Raw genomic sequence first — 22371 nt, 5'->3', positions numbered from 1 at the left:
GGAAGCGTGCAGGTTGCAGCAGTAGGTCTTTGGCAGAATGGGAGTTTCTGGGTCCACCTGATAGCACGAGTTTTTGTGCCAGAAATGCAGGGGCGTTGTTATAAAGAGCTTTGTGAGTAATGCATGCCAGTTTAAATTGGATTCTGGCCTCTAGAGAAAGCCAGTTCTGCTCTTTGAGGTGGGGGGAGATGTGGTCGAATTTCTTTGAGCCGGTTAGTAGTCTGGCAGCGGTGTTGAGGCAGGCTTTCAATGGGACCAGAGATTTTTTGGGTAGCCCTGCAAGGGTAGAGCATCCATGTTCTAATCTAGAAATGACTAGTGCCTGTACTGCCGTTTTAAGGTCGGACACATCGAGGAAGGGTTTCAGGTTTCTTTGGTAGTTCAAGTGGAATCTAGCCATTTTGGCCATCGAGTTTATATGGCCACGCATGTTCAGGCTGCTGTCCAGGGTTATTCTAAGGGATTTCGCCGCGTTAACAATTGTAGGAGGGCAGTTTAATGCTGAGATGGTCTTGATCCATCCCTGGATGTCTGGATTGGGTTTGGGTGGAGAGATCAGAAGGAATTCAGTTTTATTCGCGTTGAGTTTAAGCTGGTTGGCGGTGAGCCAGTGGACTGTTAGCTTCAAGGCCTCATTCAGGGAGAAAATGTCCTCAGAGGAAGAGATTTTTATGTAGATTTAAGTATCGTCGGCGTACATATGGTAGAAGATATTAGCGGCACGTAGAACCTCAGTGAGAGGTTCAAGGTAAAGGTTGAAGAGGGTAGGTGAGAGGGTTGATCCTTGGGGAACTCCAACTGTGACCGGAGATGGGGCGGATAGATTACCGTTGATGAGGACTCTCTGTGTGCAGTTTTGGAGGAAGGATCTAAACCATTCAAGGACGGTGCCCTTCAACCCCATTCTGAGTTTGAGGCGTTCCAGGAGAAATTGATAGTTAGTTAACTGTGTCGAAGGCAGAGGAAAGTTCTAGGAGGATTAGAAGAGTAAGTTATGTGACAGGTGTGTGTGTATCCAATGGGGTTGTAGAACTGGGAATAGTCAACCAATGGAAGTTTTGTTGTTTCTGAAAGTAGTCTGTTAAATATCTGTCTTGTTATCTTAAAGGGTGTTAGATCTGGGAGAGGGACAGACGGACTGATGCCAGTGAAAGTGTTGGGAGAGTCAGTCACATTGTTGCCTGACAGTCAACACCTTCTCTCAATAATTCATGCATAATTATTGAATTTATGCAAAAGGAACATTTGATGGACAGAATGCTGGACAATGCAAACATTCACCCCCAGTCACAAGGATCCGGATTTAATCCGTCATTCTTTTGCTCACCACACCACCCCAGTTTGGAACCAGCTATATACAAATTAGTCTTGGCCCTGTTCCTTGTGGGAACAGTCCAGCCCGAACTGCCAAGCCAGGTCATCCCTGGACCGGAAATAAGCATCTTGGGACCGGTTTCAGGGCATTACCCTTCATCAACAATCCTGGGATTGCCCATGAAGGGGACACAGAGTATTTTACCTGGCAAACATCTCTTTAGTCTGGTGCAGAGTTTCCTTTTGAATTTCTTACATTGTACAACTACTGGCTAGAGGGGAAGTATTTCTCTTTCTTTGGGAAATGACTGACTAAATACAATTGCTTTTCAAAAGATTGGTACGATGTTCCCACAAGGACACAGTGCACCCTCATGGACTCTCTGTATTTATAGGCTCTTGCAACGCAGAATAGGGGGACAACACCAAATGGTGAGTGGAAAGTGGATTGCGCTTAGACTCTCTTTATCTAGACCAGTGGTTCTTAAACTTTGGACTCTGTGGACCCCCACATAATCATTACTGGAATCCAGGGACCCCTACTGAATCATTATTGCAATCCAGGGATATCCACTGTGTCATTATTAAAATTTGAGGACATCCACTGAGTCATTATGGGGACTCCAGACTAAGCAATTTTGATTATTTGAACCGCAAATCAATATACTAAAATACAGAAGCAAGTCTCCATGAAACAAATACCAAAATGTTGAAATGTTTTATTTAATTCACCAAATATAGAAAAAAAAGTGAATTTTAATGGAAAGGTTTAAGCTTTTTTAAATAACATTGAGGACACTCATTGCCCATTCTCTACTCTGTCTGAGGCCATTGCCCTGCTCCCACGAATGAATCCAAGGATACCCACTTAATTTTTAGCCCACAATTTCAAATTTTCAATTTTACATTTTGTGTCTTTATTGCTATACATTTTGTTAATTTGTTAATATACTTGATTTTTTTAAGCAGTCAATGACTCCCTATATAGCCGTTGTGGACCCCCAGGGGTCCCCATACAATAGGTTAAGAACATCTCGTCTAGGCATTCTATTGGGGAAGGGATGAGGGAGAATGCACTTCCATTACTCTTTATGGGAAGAAGTTGGCTTGGAAGTAAGTGAATGAATAAATCATGTATTTATTTAGTGCACAAAACCTCAGAAAGAGTTGTTTTGACGCTTCCAAAGCCACTCTACCAAGAAACATAAACATAGGGAGCCACCAGGATCAGATGTTCTTTGCTTTCCTGAAGTGTTCGTAATTTGTTTAGGCAAGAAGAGAGATAGGCATGTCATTCCATGCCGACAGTGATCGACCTCCCTGGCTGGTTATTTTGTATTTTCGTACATTTATCAAATGATTGTACTTTGATGATAGACAATGTGCAAGAGAGTACAAGGAGAACATGATGGACATGTGTGACCCAGCTCATGTGCAATACAGTGTTTTGTGGCAGAGATGGAGTGCTTTAAAAGGCATCTCTGGGCATTCGATACCCAGTGCAGTTGTCACAGGTTGATTCAAGAAGGATGACTTCTTTTTAATCCTAGGATGGCTATGGCTGCAGCATTTTGTACTATCTGTGCTTTGTGTACAAGGTGAGCATGGCGGTCCACCAGTAAAGAATTGCAATAGTCCAGCCTTGACATAAGAGGATGTGGCCTAACGGCCAGAGCAGTCGACCTCAAAGCTGGGGAAACGGGTTCAAGTCTCGGCAGGGACGCTCAACATCCTGTGATTCTGTGCAAATCAGGTAATCTCCCTGTGCCTAAAAAAATTAATCTGTAGGTCTGTAACGCAACTGGTGCTCGTGTAAAACGCACTGATACCTTGGGGTCGAGTTTGCGCTACATAAAACTCAAAAAAGAAGAGAATGAACCAAATCTTTCCTGAAAGTAGGTGGGAGAAAAGAAAGAATCTTCCTGATATCTGAAAAAAGACGGAAATAGTGAGGGTGTTTATATATTTTTCAAATCTGAGTCTGGCATTGAACATGATTCCTAGGTTTTGGCCTGTTAGGGGCAGGCCACCAGTCTGTTGTTACCCTTATTTGGTTGTCTCCAAAAATAAGGAAGTCAGTCTTAAGTGATCTGCAAACTCCACTCTCCGGCAAACCAAACACCTAGATAGAGTTAGTCGCTGGACCCCATGGATATTAGAATGAAAATTGTCACATTCACAAGGTAAGAATGTGAGGGAACCGCCACTTTATTTCAATGTTCTTCGAAAGACATGGCCCTTCAGCTGCCTCACGCACACGTGTAACACACCACAAATACCAAAACGCACATCATGGAGGAAAAGAAAGTAGGATCCGAATTATGGGGGTCTAGAATGATTTTATATGGCGGTAGGCACCTTCCCAAAAGGTATAGATAATATGGCTTGTGCCTGGTGTATAAAATGAAGGCCTTTTGGAGACAAACGTAGGTTAGCTCAAATTGTTGTGTAGTTACTCATGTCGGTGCTGAATCATTCTGCGTACAGGTAGCACACTACTCCATGCCTGTTAATACTTTGTAAGCCAGAGAATAAAAATGATTTCCGGAGTACTTGGGCTGGGTGTGGCCTTTTACTCCAAACATTAAAGGAACTTTGCAAAGTAAATGTTTGAGGTACAGTTGTCCCTATGGATAAAGGTCGGTTGCAGAATATACACTCTAGAAAGATAGTTTCATTTACAACGTTATGAAGGAGAAATTGTACCATTTCTTTAGTATCTTTTTTTGGGGTTTTTTTTTTGTCCTCATTCTCCTCTCCTCACCCCTTTCTGTCGCGGTTCCATCCTAGGGCAATTTCATCTCATCTGGTAGAAATAGTGCTATTGGAAGGAGGTACGTCACTCTCACCTTTACTCCTTAAAGCAAGTTTCCGCTGAGATTTTGGAGAGGCTTAATCATAGGACTTATTTGCACCTTTACCCCCCTCACCATCACCCATAGCATTGTAAGAACGGAATCCAAAATCTGTATCTCTTCTTATTCCGACCGACCATATCTAGCTTTGCTATAGCTCTCATAGCTCTTAACCATTTCAAGTCTGACGGAGGGTCTGCAGATACCCACATCCTGCAAATTTCCCTCCGGGCCACCAATAAAGCGTAAAACACCAGTTTAGCTTTGTCGTTGAAGCCCTTACCTTGTAAATCAGTTCTTCCCGTCATAACAAGTTCAGGGCTTACCTCCAGATGTTGGCCCAGTACGGTTGACAAGCATTTACTCACTGCTTTCCAGAAGTCCTCTATCGCTGGGCATGTGACGAACATATGCAGGTCGTCTTCGTTCAGGCTGCTGCATTTGGAACACCTCACTGTTCCGCCAGTTTGAATTTCGCCAGTTTTTTTGGAGACCAATACGCCCTATGGAGAGTGAACAAGTGGTTTCTCCTTAAATTTGCCGGTTTAACCACCTTGTAAAGAATCAACATAGTTACTTGCCATTGGTTCTCTGTCGCGATCCTCGGCAAGCACTCTCCCCACAGGGTCTCCGGCAATGTAATAGGTCCGTCCTCCATTTCCACTATTGACCAGTACCATATCGCCACTTCTTTTTTAATCGGGGTCTCCAAAGCCAGCTTCTCTTCAAAAACATTATATTGCCCAATTAAATTTTCTTTCCTGGCGGCCCAGCTTTGTATCTGGAGATATTTAAACTTAGAAAAATTGTGTCCCCACTTATGTTCACAATATCTCCACGATGCTAAGCTACCTTCTATAAACAAATCCCCCCATCTCTGAGGTCCCTCTAGTTTTAGTGATCTTGCCAAGGCATCCTCGGACCAGCTCAGAGCTCCTGGTGTATCCCAAATCGGTGCCATTGCGCTAAAGTATGGTGTTTTTGTTGCCCTCCTAATTCTATACCAGACCAACGATAGATCTTTCAGCACCTTTAATCTTATTTTTTTAAAGTATTTTGGGTCGGAAAATGTGTACATAAATCCATTCTGCTTGATCTTCTCCGTTCTAAGCAGAGCTGACAGTAATTTACCAATGACTGAACTCCCTGGAGTGCCCAGAAGCATTCTGCAGTTCTTCAACAAAAAAGCCCAAGAATAAATCTGGAGGTCTGGAGCTGCCAGGCCTCCTTTCAAAAGTTTTCTCCTGATCTTTTTCCAAGATAGGCGCGATCCCTTAGATCCCCAGATAAATGACCCAATCTCACTTTGCAGCTTCGTGAGCCCCTCCTTCTCGAGCATAAGAGGCAAGGAGTCAAATAGAAAAGTTATCTTGGGTAAAACCATCATTTTCACCAAATTGACTCGGCCATATAATGTTAGCGGCAGGTGTGTCTAACCTCTCATAGCCAGAGAGATTTCCTTCCTGACTTTAGCAAAGTTAACTTTGGTGAGTTCCTTTATATCTTGTGTTATTCGCACCCCTAAGTATCTTATCTCTGTTTTGCAGGCTATATCATCTGTTTTTAAATTCCAAGACATGATCTCGGTTTTGTCAGTATTTATTCGATATCCAGAGACCTCCCCGAATTTCTTCGTTATGGTCTCTATGCAGCCCAGCGATTGATGAAGTTTAGGGGTTAAAATAACTATATCGTCTGCGTATAGCCCGATCTTTCTGGCCCATCCCTGGAACTAAAAAGGGGGAATCAAATCTGCCTCTCTAATTCTACAAGGTAACGGTTCTATATAGAGGTCGAACAAGAGAGGAGATAAGGGACATCCCTGCCTTGTACCCCTCATTACTTTTATTGGTGGGGTTAATGTCCAGTTTACTAATACCCTCAAGGTAGGTGACTGATATAACCGCGCCAAGACCGTGCCAAAATTAGCCCCCATCTGTAAATGTGTTATTACGGACTTCAAATACACCCAATTGACACGATCAAACGCCTTGGCGGCGTCCAAAGCAACTACCGCCAAGGGGAGATTGTGTGTAACAGCCACATCTATACTGCATATAAGGGAAAAAGTTAACTCCTTTAAATACCTGCCTTTAATAAATCCCTTCTGATCTTCGTGTATAAGATGTGGGACGACTCTGCCCAGCCTGTCTGCCATGATCTTCGCAAAAAGCTTGTAATCGCTATTTAAAAGCGAAATCGGCCTATATGAATACATGTATTTTGGTGATTTCCCAGGTTTGGGAATAACTATAATGTTTTCCTCATTCCATGATGCCGCATTTCCCAAAAAGACGTCATTGAAGAGTTTCGTTAATAAGGGTGCCACACTCCCAACCAATACCTTGTATACCTCAACTGGAAGCCCATCCAGGCCAGGTGTCTTCCCTCTCTTAACCTTCTTGATAACCTCCTCAACTTCTCCCTGCATTATCTCTTGGTTTAATATTTCCTAAAGCTCTTCTGTCAGTGGATTCAGAACCTTCACCCACTTGTCTATTTCCTGTTTATCTGGAACAAGTTTCTCCCTGTACAACTCTTCAAAATACCTGTGAAAAGCATCAGCAATGTCTTTCGTGTCCGTAACAAATCGTCCTGGCTCGCCATCTTTCACTTCTTTGATCATGCTTCGAACCAGGTCTCTCCTTGCTTTCCATGCTAATAATTTACTTGTGCCTTCACCATATTCAAAATGCGCCAATTGGCTGGCCTCATATTTTTCCTTAACCCTATTAGTAACCACCGTAACTATTTCTCCTTTCAGTTCATTCAAGTCTTGACCAGTCTTTTCCTTAACCTCGCTGCTACCTACTTTTACTATCTCTGCCTCCTTTTGACGGACTTCCTTTTCCAAGAGCTCTACTCTATTATAGTACGCTCTTCTTTTGCTTGCACCCAGAGCTCCCAACCTCCCCCGAAGAAAAGCTTTGCATGCCTCCCAGACAATATCAGTTTTTGCTGACCCCACATTCTGTTCTACAAATCCATCCACTTCCTGCCTTAGACTCTCTATCGCCTCACAATCGTACAACACTGTACGGTCCAACCTCCAGACTGAACCCAAATCGCAGGCCCCTGTCTTTACCACCAAGGTAACTGCTGAGTGATCTGATAAATGCACTCCAACATGTAAGATCTGTTTCGCTCTATCTATCAGTCTCAAATCTATTAAGATGTAATCAATCCGTGATCTATGACGGTATTTTTTATTATAATAAGTATAGCCTAATGCTTGACCCGACATCTGTCTCCAAATGTCGCATAATCCAAACTGGTCAATCAATCCCTTTACTCTGTTTGACATTTTGCTATTTACCTGCGCCCTATTATTGGAAGATCTATCTAGCTTGTTATCCAACACAGTGTTAAAGTCACCAGCAAGGATAATGTTACCTGAAAGGCCGAGCATCTCCTTAACTAATTCATCGAGAGGCCCCACATCATCCTGGTTTGGGCCGTAATAACCTATGATATTGTAAGTGAGACCACTAATTTTAATGTTTACAATCAACCATCTACCCTTAGTGTCTGCCACCTTGCCCTCGATGATACAATCTACCCCTTGCCTGACCAACAGTGCAATACCTTTAGTTACCGCCGCTTGTGGTGTGTAAAAAACATGCTTCAACCAGCGCTGTGATCCAATACATTTCTTACTCTCTTCCCCTGTTAAATGGGTCTCCTGTAAAATCATAATGTGTACTGGGAGATCTCTCAGATATTTCATAATCATATCCCTCCTAGACTTCACTCGTAGACCGTTCACATTCCATGACATCAAAGTCAACTGTGCTGCACTACCCCCCTTCATCCCAAGTCCCCTCAAACCTCATTAACACCCTGGTGAGAAAATAGCTCATGAGAACATTTTTAGATTTTTTCCCCGTGCCCCCCTCCCCTCCCCCTGCCTTCCCTACCTCCCTTCCCTTCCCCCCCTCCCTCCCTGGAAAACCCAACCAGCTTCCTTAGGCCCTTCCAAGGCCCTTTCGAGTGCCCGTTATGGGTGGTGGTAGCATTTATCCTCAACACTTAACCTTATTAGCTACAGTAAACCTCTACCTGGCTAGTGCTGTAGACCAACTCCTCAAGTTTTTTTTTATTTTTTTTACACACTTCCACTCTGACATCCACATCTTCAACAAACCTGAAAGTGTGCATTTTATTCTTCCACATGACTTTTAAAAAAGCCGGAAATTTCAGTTGCACAGTAGCTTCTAAACTCCTTAACGGCTCCATCCTTTTGCCTAACTCCCACTGCCTGTTTGCCGTTACCACCGAAAGATCTGACCTGACCTCCACTCTAACATCATCCACCATCAACGCTCCCTTCTTCAGAGCAGCAGCCAGAAGCTTGTCCTTTAGGCTGTATGTTAAGAAAGTAATCAAAATCCTTCTAGGTTTTGAGCGATTTGGGTTCAGTCTAAAGGGATCACGGTGTATCCTCTGAATGTCCAGAGAGATCTCCTCCTCAGTTTCCTCTAACTGTAATTCTGTTTTTAATAGGTGAACAATATAGCCTTTTATGTTATCTCCTTCTTTCCCCTCTGGTAGTTTCAAAATTTTAAAATTGTTTCTCCGTTGCATGTTTTCTAATCTTTCCAGCCGATCCTCATGCGCCCTCTCCCTAAATCTAACCTCTTCCAGTTCTTTACTGTTTTCCTCTACCTTGCCTCTAATCTCCTTAATCACTAGTTCAAGTGCCTCCGTGCGCATGTTCAACTCATCAAACTTAGCTTCCAACAGTCCACATGCCTCCCTGATCCCCTCCTGATTCGCCTTTGACTCCTCAAAACCTTTATGTACATCCAAATCAAGCTTCCTTAAAAGGGCAATGACCGTACTGTCCAAATTCTCAGCCCCCGATAAGCTCTCGCCGCCTCCTCCATCACCCCCTAATACCTCTCTGCCGCTTGGTAGTTCTGACGAGGAGGTATCACCTTCTCCTAAACTTGTAAGTCCATCGTTAACTCCCTGTCCTTCGGCCTGCTCTACATCTACTGCATCGTGGCTGTCTTGGTTCTCTTCGTCCATCTCTAACACCTGGTATCTATTAGGACTTAGGTGATCATCCCACTCTGTCAAGCTATTTTCTAACCCAGCCGCCTTAAAACCACTTCCAGCCTCTGGTACTTCCCCACTTGTCTGTTCTTCCTTCGAATTCTCAAAATTATTTAATCTAGCACTGTCTGGGATAGAACCCTTCAAGAGTATTAGAGTCTTGGGCAGTGGTTTAAAATACGCGTTCAAGGAGGGATTTATCGCTAATTTTTTACCTAGTGTTCCTGCCTTGTTGGTTTGTCTAGTGTGCTTTTTGATAATGTTCCTTAAATTTGAGCCTAAATCCCCTCCGCGGGCTTTTTGTGGATTAGCCAAATTTTCCTCCCCTGCAGCTCTTCCTATACTTCTCAAAGCATACCCTGTAGCCTCCTTGTTTTGCTCCCTCTTAGATTGAACTAAGCCTTTTTTCTTCTCACATGTAATGTCTTGGCCGTGCTCCCCCCTCCTTGCCCCCACAGCCTTTGTTCTCTAAACCCACCACAGAAGCACTCACTTTAGTGATTAATTGTATTTGCAGCGTTTTGGCTTTCCCTACCTCGGTCTTCTTTTCTTCCTTCGTGCTCCCGGCTCCTCTTCCAATTGCCCCTCCCGCGCTATGCTGCAATCTGGCTGCTGCTCGCCTGCCTCTCCCTATCTCGGCAGCCGCTCTGCTCCAGCATTCTCCTCCTGCCGTAAGCTCCTGAGGCGGCTCCGTAGGAGGCTCCTCCTCCACTCCCCTCTGCCCGAGTGTTCGCCCCGCGTCTCGCGCCGCCATACACCGCCTGCGGCTGCCGCTATCGAATTACTGAAACATTGCTTTTAGAGACGCCGGTAGAGGATTGAAACAGCAGAAATCCTCCGAGCTCAGGTACGAATCTTTCTGCGATTTTACCGCAACTTAGAACCGCCGTACTAGCCGTGTAGCAGGTCAAGCCGCATCTAAATGCCCCACCTCCCTCACCGGCACTCGCGACCGACTACCTAGCTGGCCGCCATGTTCCCCCCCCCCCAAAAAAACTGCCCCCCCCCAAAAAAAACCACATTTCTTTATTATCGGTATATTGGTGAACTGCGCTATCCATTTTGGACTGATGTTTTAGCTTCTCAACTGTAATTATGTTATTGGCTAATAGCAAAATCCAGATTTGTAAAACTTCTGATCATTCACATATTTTTAGTGCATATTCTAAACTCCTAAAGCCTCACATGTAAATGCTCGTTGTCTTCCACAATATAATTCAATTGTGTACACATTCTTTAGCTTGACAATTTGGTTTATATTGGTTTCAATTTTGTACCAAGTGTGTTAATTCACATACATGTAGTAGCCCTTATTCTAAATTCTGGTTGCATCTAAGTTAGAAGATTATTGTGATCCAACACGAATTTTATTCAAATAATTCTACTGCAGAGTCGGAGCGAGTTTATCAGGCCTTACAACACATAGTGTGTGTACAGTTTCTGTAGTAGGTCTACGCTGGCAAGTCTGTGTCTTTGGATACAGTAGCATTCAAACACATAAATATCAGCCAGTACGGTTTGAATAAGCTATTCTGGGAAACACTCTGTTTTAGAGTGAAATGTTCATCAGTCCATGTCCATCTATTAGTTTCTGCTGGGGATTTGCTCCATTCTGCATACTTTTTAGGTCTGGCATTAGCCAAGACCATTCTGATTTTACTAAAATTATATGTCTAATATACTTATAAGGGCTTACAACCTGCCCTCTTTATTCGTCTGTTATTGTGTCATTTACATTTTTCTTCTGTCCACTACAGCACACAGGATGAGGCAGGGGTTCAGCCCACTAGAGCCGTTGGCTAATGCCACTGTGAATTATGCAATTCTGTTCTTTTCCAAGGAGTACTTCCACGCACAAAGTAGTTCCCCTTAAGTTCCAGAGCCTACTATGGCGCAAAACATATTTTTGCTTTTAGCCAATATTTTTTATTTTAGATTGATTAGGGTCCAGTGGGTTCCCCCTCCACAATCGTTTGAAAAAATAATGACACAAGTAAACCAGGATTGACAAAACCAAAAGAATAGCGGCCAATGTCAGACCTAAAGGCTTTGCTATGCTTGGTTTTAGTGTTAGACCCCACACCTCTCTCCCATGAAATTAGGTTTGGGAGATGCTCTGAAGCAGTTTTAGGCTTGATCTTATTGGTGAATTAACATGTGATGGTTGTATATTGATGTTGTCGAAAGCAGGGAGGGTTGATACAGTTTGGTCCACCCAGAGCACTGACGGATGGAACGAACAGGGGTTGCACATTCACATGCAGCTAAACAAATATAGAAGAGAGTGTGACGATAACCAGTGACCGAAAGTGAGTGGAGAGAGAAGGTTAATTCTTTAGTCTGAAGACAACAGGAAGTGTGGACAGCCCAAAGGATTTGAGGGTTCACTCGGTGTGAGGTACTGGAGACTGAGGGGGGGGGGTGTGTTTGTGTGTGTCTGAGTGTGTCTATGTCTTTCTGACTGTCTATAACTTGAAAAGAATTGTAACTAAAGTATCTAATAGTGGCCAAGTCAAAATGCATGGAACCACCAATCTAAAACTGAGCAACGTTCAGTAGACTAACGTAATTCATTCTCGGCAAAGAGAAGGGAAAACACTAAGAACATAGCATGGTCGCTTTCAACAGAAACACTACTATGTTTTTTGTCAGTGAAAACCTTTGCAAGGGAGTTAAAACTGTTTAATGAGACCTAAAAAAAGCTACGTTCTTGAGACATAATACACTTCAAGGCGTATAGCTGATGCATTATGCTTATTTTGCGGCTCAAATATTTTGTTTTAATTTCTTTTTCCTTCGTGGAGCCACTACTGCCAATTTCCATATCCAAAATATATGATTTGACTACAAGTATGACTAAAATGAACGCACTGATAAAATATTTAATCAGGAATAACAAGGGTATAATTGAAATCACTCCGTATTCCTAGAATTCGTTTTTAAAAGATATTTTTTTTAGTAATTCCACTTTCTCCATTTAAGCTTTGCAGTGTCTTACATAACTACAATTTTAACATCCCTGAATATTTTTTAAAAGATGCAAATAATCTTGAAGATCAGAATTATACTAAGAGTATGAGAACTGCATAATGAACAGGGTACAGTTAATCTTGTGTGCCTCTCACTTTACTGTTTCTTGACAGGACGAGGGCTGCTTGAGGAAGAGACCTTTGGAACCGACCAATAAGGGCCCAACACGTCAATGGCAGAATATTGGACCGACATTCCACAGGAAGTTCTTGCTCAAATCTTTTTACACCTATCTCTGAAGGATAGGTATACCGTCTTCCAAGTGTGCCAGCAGTGGGCAGAGGCAGTCTGCACCAGTTCAGTCTGGCACAAGACAGAGATCAGGTAAGCAGACGCCTGGACGCTCCTGGTTTTGTTGGCCCATCCGCCCAAGTCATTTCTCACTTGACTCGCCCAAGGCCACATGACCGCTTGGAGACTGATGGCAGCTTAACGAGGAGAATGAATCATGATCAATACACAACCTCGGATCGAAGTCCGGGTTGCAATGTTTGTTCTCATAAAGTGGGAGCGGGGTTTTTATTTGGCTCAATGTTTCGGTGAATCATGAAAGGTAAACAGCTTACATTTTCAGGTCGCTTCGTTTTTAGATCTCGCAAGAGCCAGGCCATGCGCTGCTCTGGCGAGACGTTTAGTAGCTGCTTCAGAAGTGCTACCTTGCCGGCCACCAGCTTGCTATTACGCGCACGAGCGACGTGCACAACACTTTTTCCCGTCGAGCTCGCGCGTGCACACAACTCGCGTCTTTTTTTTTATTGCCGCTCGGCGTTACGTTTACGGCCGCGCGACCATTGCTTGTTTATGTTTTCTATCCATGTCCCTCATTTGATCTCCATTTCATATGCTCCTCCACTCCGCCCCCCAAAGCCCCCATCCATGCTCTGGCACACTGCGCGCTCCGACACCGGAGAGGGAACACGATGTACCTGCTCACATCCTCTCTACAGTTCTCAACAGCAGAGAGTGGCGGGCCGGTGCCAGCTCACGACAATGAGTCACAGATGTGCAAGGGGGTGGTCTGATTCACGCTCCTCAGCCTCTTAAATCTTCTCCCACATGCTGCAGATCATCCTGAAGCACAGCCAGGGCATCTGAGGGCACCAATGCATCCTGACAGTAGGTTTAAGTGCCCGCAGGACGGCCTACAGATTTTGTAAATTAAAATTCTGGGTATCTGAGACCGTCACTTCAGCTTGTTGCATGAACCTTATATCTTGCCCTTAGTTCACATTGCACTTGCAATCAGCAAAGTATGCAAACGAGTGTATGGTAATTATTTCATGTTTTAATGTCTAAAGTATATGGCGCAATCGGCATCCTCTACCGTGAGTAAAGAATATGACTTGTGTCGTCTATGTTGTTTTATTGCTGTGTGTGACGGATGCTTAATTATGTTTTGGCATTCTGCCAAGGCCTTGTTATAAATTATTTATTAAATTATTACATAAGGACATAAGGCTACCAGGAATCTGACCCATGATTCTTAAACAGAGCTGGCCCTCCATCTCAGTTTACCTCACCTTCAAGAAGTACCCTGTTACGCTATTGTGATCATAATAATCAAAGTAAAAGCCGGTTACATTAGCACTCCAGAAATCATTCACCTACAAATGATAATATATGCATTTTAGAATACAGTTTAATTTAGGAAATCCTTTCTGCTCTAAATATTGTCATTTCTTTCTTTCAGTTGCGACTCGGATGAAGAAGAGGCAATGTTGCAGACTGTGCATCAATTTTTGGGTCATATAAAGCATCTGAAGATTGTATTTGATCAGGCAAAGGAGACAAATCGAAGAAATGTTATTCAGGTCTTGGATAGCTTGGCCAGAGAGAGCCGAAGGTTAGAGAATCTCTGTATAATGTGCCAGGGAGAGAATCCCATATTCTACTCTGGTCAAGATATCTTAGACAGCATAAAAAATGTCTGCAGACGAGACAATGAAATCAATCTTCAGCACATTGATTTTCGAAAGATGCCAATCACTCTGGATGATGGACTTGTGAGACTGATTGCTGCCGGTAACCCAAACCTGCGTAGCTTGTTCATCAACAACCGCACGCTGGTTTGCAATGTAACACCAGATGCCATCAAGGCACTTTTGAATTCCTGCCCCAAATTATCTGCGTTTGGCCTCTACTATGCTAGCCTATCTGATGATGTTTTTAAGGAGTTCCTCAACCCGAATAGAGCACCTCTCACTCGTTTAGACCTTTTCTGCGAGCGCTTGGACAAATACACTCCAGTCATTTCGGGAAAACTTTGGGAAACCCTGTGCAAGAGACACCCTACCCTTTTTGTTAACCTTGAGTTGGACCACACAATACCAGCTTGGAACATTCCAAGGATTCTGAAAAACAATATCCCCGTTTCCACTTTGGAACTGAACACATTTAGTTATCTGGTGAGGTACGTGCAATTTGCCACAAACAATTATAGTAGAACTTTAACAAAGCTGATGTTGCACACCACCCCCTCAGCTGATCTGAACTCAGCCTTGGTAGATTTGTCCACAAAGTGTAAGATTCTGGAAGAGATCCACTGTTATTGTATTGTGCCTCAGGAGGTGGTGCAGGCTTTTATGGAGAATTGTCCCAGGCTTAAACGATATACTTTAAAGGTTGTTAAGGAACCGCACCCCTGGAAATCTACACTATTGCGTCGAGCAGGAAAGCAGAATGTGCCACTGGATCAGCAAACCTAGTTTTCTTGAAAACGTAAACCATTAAATGTTAATGCATTACCCTCACGCTTAAAAGAGGATCCTTTCTACCTTTATATTGGAATTGAAAACGTTTGGTGCATGGTAGTGAAATTCTACTAGGGGAAACAAATTAAACAGTCTGTATATCTCCTCCCCAGAAAAAAACACTTGAATCTTCTGAAAGTACCTTTATTCTTGTACATTTTCTTTGGTATGTTCTCACACTTGCAATCAGTTTCACAGTAGTGAACTAGAGTTGGGCAGTAGCAGCAGAAGGACATAGGCTATGCAGACGCCCACCATATACATTTAAAAGGTAAAAGAACCGTGCCAGCAAAGTAGTCCCTTGTGGGCGTGTCTGCGTTGTGCTGTGGGCGTGTGCTGGGGGCTTGACAAACGCGGGGGGGTGTGGTACGGTCCGCCCTTCATGCCATGTCTCATATCGTATGCTGGGGGAGTGGGCGTGTGCGGGGCGTGGGATTAGGGGAAAACAAACGAGCGTTATGCCCAATATTTCATTGTTTTTTTTCCCAGGTTCTGTACATTCCAGCTCCGGGTGTCCACCCTGCTCCCTTTAAATACCCCTGCACCCCATAATCATAACCCACCCTTACTCCTTAAAATACCCCAACACCCTTAAACACTAGCCCATCTTAACCCTATAAATATACCCTGTACCCCAAAACCCTAACCTACCCCTGAACCCTAAAATACCCCTGTACCCCAAAACCCAAACCTAGCCCTGAACTCTTAAAATACCCATGTACCCCAAAACCCAAACCTACCCCTGAACGCTAAAAATACCCCTGTACCCCAAAACCCAAACCTAGCCCTAAACCCTAAAAATAACCCTGTACCCCAAAACCCAAACCTAGCCATGAACCCTAAAAATACCCCTGTACCCCAAAACCCAAACCTACCCCTGAACCCTAAAAATACCCCTATACCCCAAAACCCATACCTAAACCCTAAAACTACCCCTGTACCCATAACCCAAAACTATATCTGAACCCTTAAAATACCCAAACAACCCAAAACATATACCTCAGTACCCCAAAACATATACCCCTATACCCATACTTACCTTATGCAAACATTAAAAAAAACATGTTTTTACCATTCATGCATTTACAACGAATTTCGTTGTATATGTATGCGTGGTAAAAGCATATAAAATGTAATGCCATGCGTTATAATGGCATTGCGGAGTCATGGTACTTTCGTAATGAAAGTATGCGGAGTGATGGTATGCGGAAAGAAAGTTGTGGAATAATGGGTGTTTACCCTCCCCCGGTAAGTACATTGGTGGCACGGCGGCCCACATCTCCAGCAACATACTCATATTTTTTCACCACCGATTTGAAAAATGCACAGGTCTCTCTCATTGATGGCCAGCACCGACATACACTTTTAGACACACAAGTTCTAGAATTGCGAACTTTAGAGCTGGGGAGCTACGTTCGAATCTCGGCATCAGCTCAACATCCTGTGATTCCTGGCAAATCGCTTTGTCTCCCCCAGGGGCGTAGCTAGAGCTTGTGGCGCCCGGGGCTATCCCTCAGATTGCCGCCCCTGGGGCGGGGGCTGGGAAAAAGGACGGCGAGCACTTGAAAGAGGTCCCAGAGACACGTAGTATCACTGCTAATAGTTACCTCGATCATGCAAGTTACATGCACATACATGACACGGTCCAAGGCTACACAGTTGAATACACTGGTGACCGGCAGTACAAAGGAGAAAACACAGACTGCATTGTCTATCTGGGGACTCAGAAAAAACGCATGTGACATCCGACAGAGAGCTATGTGAACTAATACCTGGTCCTTTTAATTCAGTAAAACACCGGGCGTGCAGTGCGCACTATTTATTTCATTAGAGCAGTGGTTCCCAAACTTTTGCGGCCTGCGGCTCCCTTGACCTAATTGCCCATTGGCCGTGGCTCCCCATCATATCACTTTTTGTTTTTTACAGGTGCAGGGATGTAAGCCCTACATTGGGAGTACTTCCACGTTTCTCCCTTACATTAATTGTGATGAAGCCGATGAAGGTATTATAGTTTGAATTCGGAAGCGCAACATAATCTATGTACATCAGAGAACAAAGCTGACATATCTCCTTTTCGTAAGTGGCACCTTCAGACATTTCCACCTTTGCTACCAACAGCACTTTCATGCTAGGTATTTTAAAGTTCATATCATGTTAAATGCGAAACTACAAGTCCCAGAATATAACATTCTGTTGGGCAAAAAAGCCAGAAGGGCTGAATGTGTTCTATCATACACAGGGCTAGCACAGCAAAACAAAACCAGATTTACAATTACCAGAATGCAAAGATAAAAGTAAGACTGGGAGAGCCATTCGCAGAAGACATGAAACATGAAGCCCTCTCGTGTTTTACAGATCACTTCCATTAATTAATCATGACCCATACATAACCACATGCTACTAACGCTAACCAAACATTTAACGTGGTTAAACTCACATAAAAGACTGACATGGCAGCCGAAGGGATAAAAGGACATTATCATACATAGCAGCCAGGACCTCCCAGAAGTGCTCGCCTGTAAAGGCTGCTGCCTGCTCTCCTGGGCTTGGCTGGAAGTGAGCATGCTTGCCGGGCCCGAACATGCTGCTAATTCTAATACATCACAATCACGGTAATGAGGACTTGCTTTCAGTAGATTATGTTTAGTGTAGGGCCTACAACTACACATAATCTGCTGAAAGTGAGTCCTGTCCTACAATGTAGGCCCTAACCCATAGCTGCCAAGGTTTCAGGTTGCTATGTGTGACATTTTCATAATTTCAGTGTAATTATGTGTGACATTTCAACAACTATGAGTGACACTTTCTCATGAGCAAAATCAAGCATTGTAATGGTGCTAATTTCTCGCACAAACCACACAGGACTCAGGGTAACCTCTCCGATACGCATAAATAACTTGTCTACCTATAAAAGCAGGCTAAGAAACAATAGCAAAAACAATAAATGAATGCCCAAGTGGGCCAATCACACTTTTTGCTTCTTTCCACATGAGAGCCCTGCTTTTCGCACAGCACCCCCCACACAGCGCAACCCGTGGACTTCAACATGGAAGTGCAGCCACAACCACAAACACAAAGGACCGCCATACTCCATCACATCATACTGGCTGCTCTGATATGGACAGCACCACAGCCGACCAACTCATAGCAATCCGGCGTCAGCTTCCATGAGCGAAGCTCCACTCACCACAGAAACTCACAGCTATCTGCACTGAAAGCAACAGTAGCCCATGAGGCTCTGCCATCATGTACAAAATTAGGTATCCGCCAAGAAAAGGAAAAAAAGGAGGAGGTGGTAACAACTAACAGCACTGGTGACCCCGCTGTTTAAAAGCGAACAACGATTTGCAAACTGTGAAATTATTTTTTGTTTCTGGTGCACAGTTGATGTTGGTCTGTCAAAGTACTAGAAATCTAACAGCAACCCCATATAAGTATCAATAAAGACAGCACATAAAATAACGTGACACAATTTTAACGTGATAACTTGCCTGGGATGATATGGGGTTAATATTGTGGCTGTTAGGCATGTTAAAATGAGCACAGCCTTTTGATGTATTATTGCTCTATTTAGATAGGAAAAAACAACAAAGGGCTGCTTCAAACAAGTAGAAATAACGGAGTAAAGCAACCCTTTCAGCCGGGGAAAACAAAAAGTACATCTTTTATTCACTAACATGTAACATTCAGTAAAATACAAATCTGCAGTGTTCGCATACAGCTGAGCACTTCCTGTTCCATGGCTAGTTGGGTTAAGCGTCCTTTATTTCAGCTCCAGAGTGATGCTCGACTCTTGCATGACATGCCCTTCCCCATAGCAATCACTGCAAGGATGTCTCTCAGAGCAGAAACACGACAGTCTCGGTAATATTAGGGCTGCATAATAATTATGTTTGGTCGTGGTCAATTGAAACCTTTCCTGCATAACAGAACACTACGTGTAAACTTGCCATGATCAACGTCACGTCGTGGGACATCATGCAGTCTCACTTTGGTTACAGCCTGTGGCCGCCAGACAGCCTTGTCTGTATGCATGCCAGCCCGGGGATTCTGAGCTACTAACATTTAGCTCTCCTCTCCTCTTTAACACGACCGGGCGGCAGCTAGTGACTGCAGGCGGAACTGCCTGATCTTGCGCTGCTGAAAAGGAAATAATTCATGAGAACATTTTAATTCATACGCACAGTGCTGCATGTAACCCTCTTCTTAGAGCTGTCATCTGTCAGGACCGAGCAGCCGGTCCTAATCACTACCCCGCTTCCTCAATGACATGTACATTAAAATGCGGGCTTCAACACTTCACATTCCTGGCTTTGGCACTTGCTGGCCTCGCTGCATAGGCCCAGCCCCAATGCTCGGCCCTAACACAGTTGTGCAGCGAGGCCAGCAAGTGCCAAAGCCAGGAAAGTCAAGTGTTGCAGCCTGCATTTTAATTTACATGTCACTTGTTTTGCATTTATTTTCTACTGCCGACGATGCGCATGGGACATGAACCTACCTATTTGATGTAAAGAGGGTCTCTAGAGTTGCGGCCGAACTTGGAAAGCAATAACGCTTGGCATTGCTGTATGTGCGTTGTACGCCTGGCTAGCACGTCTAAACTACGTGAAGCACGTACGCGGGTATGGCGGCCGTACGCTTTGGACCAAACCATGATTCCTGGTTTTACAGGTGGCACTTTCAACTCCCCCCTTATGTTGCGCTGGTATTTATTTTAATTATGCGCTGTTGCAGTAGCGCTTTTAATTCCCAACCCACCCACATGACATATTCGGGCGACCATTGATTTTGTCATTACAACACCCGATATCTTCCCTAAAAAATGTCAAAGATGTTGACGGCCCCCCTAGCTAGTCTTAATAGTGCACCAGGGAATCACTGCATTAGAGGCTTGCTTGCTCGGCCTTTATAATTTATTTGGGGTCACTGAGTGTCTCCAAATAAATTATAAAGGCCGAGCAACGGGCCGCACGGCCGCCGCCTCCTAAATGGTGCGGCCTGGGGCGGTCTGCCCCCCCCCCCGCACCCCACTAGCTACGCCGGTGGTCTCCCCGTGCCTACCACAAATGAATGTGTTCTTCTGTAATGTAAATTGTGCTCATGCCATGTTGTCGAGTTCGCGCTATATAATATTGCAAGGAAAAATAAAGTAGGGAAACTCGAACTCACACACTACTGAACGCACACTCTTAAGTGCATCAGCAGTGCACTGTGAATCGGAGCGTTTCACAGGCCTGTCACAGATAAGAAATGCTATCAAAACGAAATCCTACAAAACAATATACTACTGGCCGGCAGCAATTCATACCCGGACAACGTCGGGACGGGCTGCTAGTTAGTCATAAATAGAATGTTATAGTGCGCTATAACATTACAACAAATACGTTTCTGTCCATCAACCAAGGTGCAACTGTAAACCAAATTGACCACAAAGATGGTGGCCAACTCGTATGTATTCTGTCTGCACGTTGGTTCTTGTAAGATTAGAGTAGTAAATGTGTTTTTCATAAGTGATGGTAGCACCCAGCACATGTCCTCTCTCAGGGCCCGTTTGAAGCAAGAACAAAGCAGACACAATTTCTTTGCCAGTCTGAAACAGGCTGTTGTGTCCAAATACGGCCTTAAAGTCTATTTGGTAGCCAAGATCTGCAAATGTATTTCTCTGTCAAAGTTTATTAAGCTTTGATATTGCATGGAAGTCTGCAGCATAATAGGAAGTATAGACGAGTGCACCACCTGATCAGCCCTATAATAATCAAAGAATATGTTGGAGACATATACTGTAGATCTCTCCAAATATCTTACTTCTAGCAAAGCTAGTATTTAGTATGGTCAGTTTCCATGCCGACAGGGACAATGGCAGCTGTCATTGGTGTTAAATTTGGAAACCGAATGCTACTCAGCAGGACATTACTGAGTCCACGAAATGCAAACGGACACTATGACAATACATATCTCCACCATTCAAAGACACAAGCTAGCACACACTGACACAGCACTGAAACCATGAGACTGCATGTACAGAAACCAACATCCAACGAGGAGAAGAAAGTAAAAGCATTAAAATATAACTTTAACAGTTGCATACTAGCTAAATATCCCACCACCATCTGTGAGGGGCGCAGTTCCTGGTGTTCACCATGACCACATAGCACCATACATAATGGTGGGGCAATAATCTCAAACTCCACCATGAACCTGTAAAATCAGATATAAGGCACTGCAATAAAACCAGGTTCACCATCATTTTATCTGACCTGTAGGGGCACTACAGTATTCCCCAGGATCTCACATGGTCTTAAACACTAGGCATAAGAGCACCACTGTAACCTTTCAGTTAACATGACACCACAACACAATTTGTGTAAACAGTACAGTAGCCCCAAGACCCACCATGGCACTAACATATAACAATATATGTAAGAGCAACACAGTAATTTCTTCAACCGCTTTCACCCTACAACACCAGGCACCATTACATATCTGTGTATAACAAGGGAGAGAGTAAGGGAGATTACACAGATTATGTGTGGTGGGAACTCCTAATCCCCGGAATTAATGGTATCAACAATGGAGGAGTACCCCCTAGGAGAAGAAACAGAAAAAAGAGTCTTTTCTGTGTCTAGAGCGTGAAGCTCAGGTTAGCACAGTGTGCCCCAACCCCTAACAGGACAAGACATGTCCTTGAAGAAGACCCCTCACTCACCAACCTAGTTGGTGACATGCTTCATCATCGGGGTCCCACCCCATAGGCCGAATGCCCATAGGGTGTGCTGCGACACCTGATTACAGTGGAGCGGGTTCTTTTGTTTATATGTGCAAAGTGTTAAAATAATCAGTGTTTTAAAAGAGGGCCATATCTACTCACAACAAGACTTTATTCTTGAGTGTTTGGACCATGGTTGAAACATGTAGACCTAATTTCCATTTATCACATAGCACACTACGCTATTTTTAATATTTAGTACACTTCTTTAGACACCGAAGCCTTCCTAATGAGGCACAGGTACCACACTGGATTTTACGAGGGTCCAACCACTCAAGAATAAAGTCTTGTCCAAATGTTAATTTCTTTATTGCAAGCATATGCCACAAAAATGAAAAAAAAGGAAATAAAAAGCCTTCTGCTGCATAAGTGTGGTAGCCATATACTTGCAATACAAAAACAAGCATTGGCATAGCCAATAGGTCTCGCTTTTGGGACCTTATAAGTTTTTAGCCACACAACAGTTAATGTTGTTGCACCAAGGACATTGTGGTGCATAACTAAATACTTAGAAGGGCCCAAAAGCGAGACCTATTGGCTATGCCAATGCTTGTTCACATTGTGCCACTGAAGACAATAGTTAATCATGGTACTGGTG

The 22371-nt window shown here is 43.8% G+C and overlaps 1 protein-coding gene and 1 long non-coding RNA gene across 3 annotated transcripts in view; one reads left to right on the top strand and one right to left on the bottom strand.

Moving 5' to 3' along the window:
- The window catches only part of FBXL8 (F-box and leucine rich repeat protein 8), a 122438-nt gene extending 107422 nt beyond the window's left edge, over positions 1 to 15016 (top strand). For both annotated transcript variants that reach the window (XM_078671584.1, XM_078671583.1), the window contains exons 2-3: positions 12371 to 12581; positions 13948 to 15016. In XM_078671584.1, coding sequence (XP_078527710.1) covers positions 12430 to 12581; positions 13948 to 14962 — 1167 coding nt within the window. In that variant the 5' untranslated portion in view covers positions 12371 to 12429 and the 3' untranslated portion in view covers positions 14963 to 15016. The remainder of the gene's footprint in view (positions 1 to 12370; positions 12582 to 13947) is intronic.
- Positions 15017 to 18655: 3639 nt separating this feature from the next.
- LOC144799937 (uncharacterized) lies at positions 18656 to 19584 on the bottom strand. Its single transcript, XR_013603902.1, has 2 exons — positions 19506 to 19584; positions 18656 to 19147 (listed from the first exon to the last, which is right to left on the bottom strand). It is a non-coding gene; the product is annotated as an uncharacterized LOC144799937 (long non-coding RNA).
- Between the last annotated feature and the right edge of the window lie 2787 nt (positions 19585 to 22371).

This window comes from Lissotriton helveticus, chromosome 12, assembly GCF_964261635.1.
Source record: "Lissotriton helveticus chromosome 12, aLisHel1.1, whole genome shotgun sequence".
NCBI classification, from domain to species: Eukaryota; Metazoa; Chordata; class Amphibia; order Caudata; family Salamandridae; genus Lissotriton; species Lissotriton helveticus.
Note: the sequence above shows the minus strand (reverse complement) of the source record. Positions and strands in the feature narration are given on the sequence as shown.